Below are 8,471 nucleotides of genomic sequence, written 5' to 3'. Positions count from 1 at the left end.
GGTGATTTGTGAGTTATATCCACTTGTACATCACTATTATTCTCTCACCTAATGACTTTCAAAGTCGTATTATTCCATCAACAGAAGTTAACGATATCAAATGGCCCAAACCAGTAAAACGCTAAAAGAAAAAAAAGCAAAGGTGATTTTTAAGTTACATGCGTAACTTGAAATGAATATAGACACTGAATGTGTAAACGTAATGATATATTGATGGAAGTTCATCTGTGGAGATTACTTTGCCAACATTAAAATTTAAACTTTTGAAACACTACACTACACACACTTTAAATACCTCAACTGTTTGTAGACTCAAGTTTCAATAGTTTTAAATTTTAATATTGAAATAATGAGATGATTTAGCTGGGTTATATACAGAAGAAACTGTAGCCTAGTAACAGAGGAAGAATACGATTAAAATTTGGTTAATTATCCATATATTGAATAACTGTCATCTGGGGATTCCTATCAAAATGGCTGCAGAAGTCTAGGAGATTTCACCTGCTTACCCTGCTCTCCAATGCCATGATAGATTCCAATGAGAGATAGACAGAAGCCATGTTGAGTGACAAACTTAGAAAACTGGCTGTTAGTCATTCTTAGTTGAATAACAGCAACACCAGAAAGTTTTGGGGTTTTTTTTTAATTGTACTGTTAGTGTTAGAGACACACACTGTGATTTACCTAAATATTGATTGAGGATAAACAATGGAATAATAAATGAAAATCAATATGATGCAAATGACTGCAAATCCTTAAATGAAATGCGAGAAAGTTTGTGTGAAGTATCTTTCAATTATGCACTTTGAGTTTACACCATGAAGGTCAAGAGTGCTGCCAGTCAGCATAACACTTGAAAGAGAGTTACATAAAAATGACTATATCAGTAACATGTTTTTACAAATGATGACTTATTCTAATTTGTCAGGGATGTTGTAGTTGAGTGAAACTCTTTGAATACCATCTTATTGTGTAAATTTGACCTGACAAAACAGCAGCATCAAGGCACCCTCACTACAACATTCATTCTGAATATAGGTGACATACCTGTACACTTTGTACGGCATTCGTGACAACTATTTGAAATAGTATTAAACTTAAATACGACTGACTGTCCATAGACATGTTCAAACTTTTATGTGGTAGTTTCAAATGGTTTATTCTGACTGATCTGGTTGACTGACTATATTACAAATCATGAACTGTTTCACATCGTTTGATGTGTTCAGCAATAATTCAAACATCGTGGGAAAAGGGTCGTCACACTGTACCGTACGACTGTCACTGATATGCGATAGAAATGTCACTACATCTACAACATATTTTGAAGTTTGAAGTATTCACAACCATAGATATATATTCTACGCACGTTACCTTCCCTAGGAATCACACACACAAAACAGAAAATCACCGAAATCTCTTATTTTGAAGAATCTTAAACGACATGGCAAAGTTGACTTTATAAAAGTTGTAGGGGTCAAATAGTTTTACCCTAACAACTGAACACGCGATAGCCAGAGGTTGACACATATTCATCTCAATACAGCCACTGTAATTTCTATCGTGGACAACTTCTGTCCTCTACAGGGATAAATTTGGGGGTTTACAAGTCGTAAAAATGTCCTCCAGTAAGGTACACATGAGACCATTTGAACAAACATTTCGATTGGGACGTTAAACTAACAGCATGGGAATAATAAAAGGAGTGCATTGATATTGTTGGTAGTAAACGTTAATTGTAGCGGGTCAGTGCACACCACCGCATGCTGCACAAATGCCGTTTCAACTTTCAACACATTGAAGCACGGACATAGATTTAATTAAATAAACTTACCCCGTATTCGCAGTGAGTCACCCTGAAGGTAGCGCAAACTGTGAAATTATACGTTCCCCTACAGTTTTAATCTCGACTTCATCTCACGTCGCACACACACATTTGTTTTACAACAACACAATAGCAATGGCAAACGGTACGGTAAATCAGTGTCAGTGCTGTCCCGGGCTGCGTCTTTTGCTTCGAACCGATATGGCTGGGCTGGGCACTGCACCCGTTCTCTACACAAACTTGTCGAAATTCACTAATCGAAAAAATCTCGGACGAATCGTATTACAAAATCCACTTTTACACAAAGGCGTCGCGACGATTAGCTACAAACACGATATCCAACGATAGTGTCAGAATGACTTTACCTGGACCTTAGGAATATTCAAATTCTAGCACACGATTTACAGCACAGTGTAAACAGTAGCCATGCCGCGCCATTTTTCAACTTGTGACCCCTATATCCTCGTACACAGTAAAATAAACATGTCCGCAAAACATATATGTAAAAAGTAATAAGTGAAACGCGAAATCTGGTTTTATATATATTTTATACCTGTAAATAAGTCATTATTATTATCAATGTATTTTTAGACACCCCACACAGTTTTTTGCTGAGAATGCACCATGTAGAAAATTGTGTTGGGAACATTGACCTTTGACCTTCACCAATACGGAAGTTGCATGCATGTACCAGTGTACAGCGAACATAACACAGTGAATGTCGGCACTTTCCAATCATTTGATGTTACAGAGAGAATTTTGGAAATCTGAAACCATGACACGAATGAGGATTTTTCTAATCTTTTAAAATGTCACAATACCAGTTGCCAGAGATGAAGAACGAACAAGTTGTTATAGCAACCTCATCCATTTCATCTGTGCATCACCACCATTCTGACAGTGATAATCAAGAGGTTTTTCTCTGTAAGGATGGCAAAGGAAATGCTACTAAGCCCTGTCTCTGCAAACTATGGCCAGAGTTTAACATCTCTATGCAAGCTAAACACAACTATAACTTTATGTGCGACAAAGAAGAAAATAGTTGTGGCTGTGACGACATGATGATTGATGTTGTGGAGGAGGAGGATATAAATGATATTGACATTGAGTTGAAGATGGACATAATGCTAAGTTTCTATATTGTGTGTGAATTGACAAGATCGCCAACCTTCTTGAAGAATTTCAGGAAATTTATATTATGTGCAGATGAAAAGATTGCATTAGGAAATGATGTCATATTTGAGATTATACGACACCGCAGGACAAAAATTGATACCAGAAAAGTACTGTTATGTCCAACTAAGAATGTCAGTCCAAGACTATATAGAATAGGTCAAGATTTAGCATGGTTAGTAGAGCTCTGGAAATGTGCACTCCATTCACCCCTGTAGTCTAGTTGCTATATGATGTGTTACGATGACTACGATCGTCTCCACTCATCTATATGGAAAGTTGTTATTCTAGGACAGAAATCTGTGCTACCCCAACTGTATTCATAGAACGTGATGCCGTTATTGCGTCCCACATGATTTTAGTTTCAGAATGGAAAGGTGAAGTTCGGTTAATCAGCAATTGTCTAAAGGAACTAACCAACTGCTTGTCAATTTGTGATGGATTACTACTGACATGCGTAGTTTACCCGGGGTAGCACAGATTTTTGTGCTAGAATAACGACTTTCACTATACATGAGTGGAGATGATCATAGTAATCATAATGTGTAGTATAGGAACTAGACCATTCACGCTGACACGTCATTTCAACTCTGTATCGGAGTGAACAGAGCACACATTTCAAGGGCAGACACTGGTTGATGTGTTTATCATTTACCATCATAGAAAATTGCATCATGTTTCCACGAACAGTGGCTTAAATCTTCGACTAGTTTCGCATCTAGCTCTGGAAATAGCAGAGGGTGAAGATGTTTCAAACCTCATAGCATATATTTCCAGAGCTAATTTTGCACTGTGAGCTAGCCTGTTTACAACACTTGTAAATGGTACATTCCATTCAATTTCTTGTACCATAACTAGAAATGCAAATAGCTGTTAATATGGTTAATACATTCAAATTGCCCAATCAGCTTGTCATCACCATGGCGTATTCAAATGTATGCAGATAGCACACATGCAAATGTAGTGTGTGCAGATCAAGACATATCTCGACTGCATGTCGTGAGATAGACTTGCGTTGTCGTAACATAGAATGATATGACCAGAGTATATGTTCCATATTTTTCGTTGACCTTGGTTCATGTATGGTATGACAGTATGTATAATTTGTTTGTCCCTACAGGTCAAATCGTTTGCTACCACAGATTGATATTCAGATTTACATGGATGATGTCTTTTCCTGGCTGTCCACATTAGGAGGTGCCTATTCCTCCCTAGGGGATTACTTTCTTCAGTGTGTAAGGAATGATTTTAGTCGCTGATTTCTGTCTTTAGGATGGCTTTGTATTTTCAAATGAAATTTCTACTCGGAGTCAAAAGAAATTTTTGGTAGCAAATCCCAAAAATTTGATAACTTCTTGTTAACATCATCCATGGGATGTTATCCATTGTTGTAAACCACAACCTCTTTTACAGCACCATCTAAGACGCAAAGATATTTCGCAGTGTTGCAAAAGAAATAGCAGCTCTGACTTGTGACAATGGTTGTTATCAAGTATCTCTGAACTCCCCCCCCCCTCCCCATGAACATGTTTTGAACCTAAAGTCCATGAACATTCATGTTGTATTGTTAGTTACTAAATTTTGTCTTCAGCTCAGCTTTATATTTTTAGTTACAGATGTAGTGAATTCTGTCTGTGGTATAGGTTATATTTACATTAGTAGTTACTAAATATACCAAAATGTAATTCTATTACCATATGACATAATTATGTAAAGTTAGTCTCAGAATCAGATTCTCATATTTGGTCTCATATTTAGCTTCCTATAGTATCATATATGTATATGATAAATCACTGTAGCACCCAACAAAAGCAGTCAAACATTGGAATACAACAGGTAACACTGAAGTAAAGCACTTTGTCTGTGTGCTACACTCATTAATAGCATTCATATTACAATGGGTAACACTGAAGTAAAGCACCTTGTCTATGTGCTACACTCATTAATAGCATTCATATTACAACGAGTAACACTGAAGTAAAGCACTTTGTCTATAAAAGCTTGTCACCAAGACATTTGTAGTAGGTCAAAGTTCAACTGCTGTATGTTTGTTGGTAGACACTATTCCAATGATGTATCTGTAATGCAGCCATTTAAAAAAGATTTTGATATTATTTAAAAGTCTGTAGAAGTAATATTTATGGTAGGTGTGAAAGTGGGACATTTCTTGTTGTCTCTATGGTATTGTTTGATGGCTTTCGATGGGTGTAATCATGGGTTTCTGTATCATATGAGATTATATTAGGGTGAATCTGAGGCTGAATCTGAGGCTGAATCTGAGGCTCAGTATGAGACAATCTGAATCTGAGACCAAATTTATGTACGTCATCATATGTATTTTTTTGCAGTCCTCCAAGGCTGGTAGGATATCAGTGCAGCAGCTCTACTTAGCCTGGTCTATGGGGGATGCTGTGCTCCAGTCTAAGAGTAAACTTTTCCTGGCTCAGAGTCTAATGCAGAGAGGTTATCTACGTCATGCCAAGATCATAATCAGGTGAGCCATTCATCTCAGATTGCTAGTATTTTTGACTTGATATAACATTTACTGGTAAAACAAATGAAGATGTACAGTTTTTCACTTGATATTGTTTACTGGTAAATACATCACAGTGTAATGATTTTGACTTGAAGTGCTTTGTTTATACTTGATATTGTTTGCTGGTAAACAAAAAACTAATGGTTTTTATTTGTTAGTGTTTACTGATTATCAAAACAAAATGTTAAATTTGTCTTGATATGGTGTTATCGGTACGAGTAAAAAACCAACCCTAGACAGTCATTTTTTTTCAAAACGGTAAAAATGCGAGAATTGACTTCTATTTCAAAGTATCTTTGGTCAATCATTAAAAAAAAAAAGATTTAAAAAAAAAAGTAAACTACATGTATAAAGAATGATTTTTCGTACCGAAATGTTCATCCTAATTCGACATGGGCCTTTAAATGTGAAAATCATGTCGTGTACATTTTGCCAGTAAGTAATTGTCATTGATTTGATTTGCAGGAAGCAGTACATCTTTGCTATCTCACGAGACAGTGGGTATGACCAGAGACTGTACAACATGTGTATGGGTACCTGGCACAGACTCAAGTACTTCTATCAGAAGAGGAGAGAACGATTGACAAACAAACAAAGCTGCCAGTCACATGACAGAAATGGTTTGCAGTCACAGAGTGTAATAAAGCAGTACTGATGGGGGGGGGGGTCATCTTTTGCAAAATTATGGGATATATAGAGAACATAGTGAGAGACAGTATGTGTGCAATAACGAATGATAACACCTCTTACATTAGGGATGATTGCATAATGTCGCACAAGCTCAATAAACGAACTTTGTTAGACAACCCCCAATTTTATGTTTATATCTCGGACTAGAAGTTTCTAAAATATCAGTCAATAATAATAATGCATCAAAACCTTGTGTTTCCAAGGCGCGCATTTAGACACAAGAACTCAATAAAGACCTTTGTATTTGTCAAAATCTATTTTTTATTACTTTTTAATTTTTTTTACTTTTTTGAAAACATTTGTTGCCTACAACATGTAATTTGAAAAGCTGATGTTGTTATATTTTCTTTTTAGCTTTACTCTCCCTACCTTATTAATTATTATTGCTTTGCTTCTAACAAGTGCTCTCAAGCAGCAACCCGTAGAGGATGTCGGTGACCCCTGTAACTAATGGAAAGAGACAGTAACTTGAGTAAAAAAAAGTAAATAAAAAGAGTCTTCAAATGTAAATAAATAAATATTTGTAAACAAATACAAAGGCCTTTTGTGAGTCCCTGTGATTTAGCGCTTGTCATATATTACACACTGTGTATGAAACATCTTTAAAAAATATTTGTACAATCAATCAACTTTTTTTTAATGTTAAAATGAATAGGAATGATTAAAACACAACGTCAGACATTGATCAGATGTGAGTTTTTATGACAAAACAATAATAAATGGACTAATGTTTGATTGTTGATTACTCAACATTGTGTTACTGACATGCCTGAGGATGGGTTGATTGTTAAACAGAAACAGAAAGTGACTTGACGTGTTTAAGGGGAACGCCACTCCGGTCCTGGAAATAAATACAGGTATTTTCATAAACTTTGGGTTCTGGAATGTTGTTTCATGATTTCACATCACATAAAATTTGTGCGATTATCAAAAAAATGCAAAGTTGAAACTTCGGAGAAACATCGGTGTTTCGTGATCTTCAATGTTGCACTGGGTTGTGGGATTGCCCTCGCAGTGCCACACTGGGAAATTCGAAGACAGTTGAGGGGGTAAATCAACACGAGTGCATTGTACCATGGATAATACATCCATTCGTTGTACACGTCTGTTATAGCTTTCGTTATATATACGTATTTCGTTGTTACTTCTGGTAAGTTTGGGACAATTTCAGTGGTGCACTGTTGCCTCATGGGACACAACATACATGCATATTTATTAGTTGAACAATGAATATTCATCTCTCAAAATTGCTTACTACATATTCATTGCTCACCTAATATATATTTATGTCGTCTATCTCCAGTGGACCAGTGTAAGAACAGTGAAGGTGAGGGATGGAGTTTCAAGTTGGTGTTTCTTGGTGTTATCGTGCGAAATTTACATAATGTGAAATCATGACTTTCCAGAACAGTAAGTTTATGAAAACACCTTTATTTCCTGGATTGGAATTCCCCTTTAAGTTTCATTAGAATTGTCTGATATCCATGGTCTTAAAAGGTCAAAGGTCAACAATTGTCTTCTAACCAGATTCAGTTGCTAGCCAATGATGCCATAAGGAATACAAGAATGCAGAGAATACCATAAATGTTATGTGAAAATATCAACAATCTGAAGACCTAAAATTTTGAACTTGTTAGCTCAGTTTTATGTCCAAAAAGACAAATATTGACAAAGTTATTTGATGATCTTCGCCTTCAGTCTGGAAAACGAATAATGAAAAATATACATTCTTTGTCACTAGAGGGCGATCTGCTGTAGCATTCGGGCAGGCTAATATCCCGTACCGATGACGTCATTACAGTCTAATTTGATTGCGATTGAAAAGGAACGCATTTTCAGGAGTAAATTCTAAGGAATTATACACACACACAATTTGCACTAAAAAATGTATACCCCCTCAGCAATGAACACACCCCCCTTTATGCTCACCCTTTTCAACCCCCAATTTTACTCATAGATCTCGGGCCCCTGCCATAAATTCTGATCGCAGCCTTAACATAATTACATGCGACATTTAATTTGTTCCGATGTGAACTTAATTGCAGTATCTCACTATCCCTTCATTTGCATTACAATCCCCTGAATGTGTAGCACCACAGACAAGTAACACATGTCTGTGGTGGCACATTGTAACACATTGTTGTTGGGTTGTTTGTTTGTTTTTTGCAATAGTTTTCACTTCTGTTGAGACCACCAACCACCACCCTAAGTCTGGAGCTATATTTTTGTTTTCACATTTCACAAGCA

At 36.3% G+C, this 8,471-nt stretch overlaps 1 protein-coding gene across 1 annotated transcript; it reads left to right on the top strand.

Moving 5' to 3' along the window:
* Positions 1-2,634: 2,634 nt before the first annotated feature.
* LOC144449751 (uncharacterized) lies at positions 2,635-6,675 on the top strand. The gene is made up of 5 exons (XM_078140328.1): positions 2,635-3,173; positions 4,119-4,233; positions 5,347-5,492; positions 6,000-6,182; positions 6,579-6,675. Exons 1-5 carry the CDS (start codon positions 2,635-2,637, stop codon positions 6,673-6,675), a joined length of 1,080 nt encoding a protein of 359 aa, XP_077996454.1.
* Positions 6,676-8,471: the final 1,796 nt, after the last annotated feature.

The sequence above is a fragment of the Glandiceps talaboti genome, chromosome 18 (assembly GCF_964340395.1).
Source record: "Glandiceps talaboti chromosome 18, keGlaTala1.1, whole genome shotgun sequence".
Classification (NCBI taxonomy): Eukaryota; Metazoa; Hemichordata; class Enteropneusta; family Spengelidae; genus Glandiceps; species Glandiceps talaboti.
The sequence above is the reverse complement of the archived record's forward strand: the minus strand, read 5'-3'. Positions and strand labels throughout refer to the sequence as shown.

Coding starts and splice junctions, on each gene's coding strand:
- LOC144449751 (XM_078140328.1), top strand. CDS start 2,635: ATGTCACAATACCAGTTGCCAGAGATGAAGAACGAACAAGTTGTTATA. Junction 3,174..4,118: donor ATAGGTCAAGATTTAGCATG/GTTAGTAGAGCT, acceptor TTGTCCCTACAG/GTCAAATCGTTTGCTACCAC. Junction 6,183..6,578: donor TCACAGAGTGTAATAAAGCA/GTACTGATGGGG, acceptor TTTTCTTTTTAG/CTTTACTCTCCCTACCTTAT.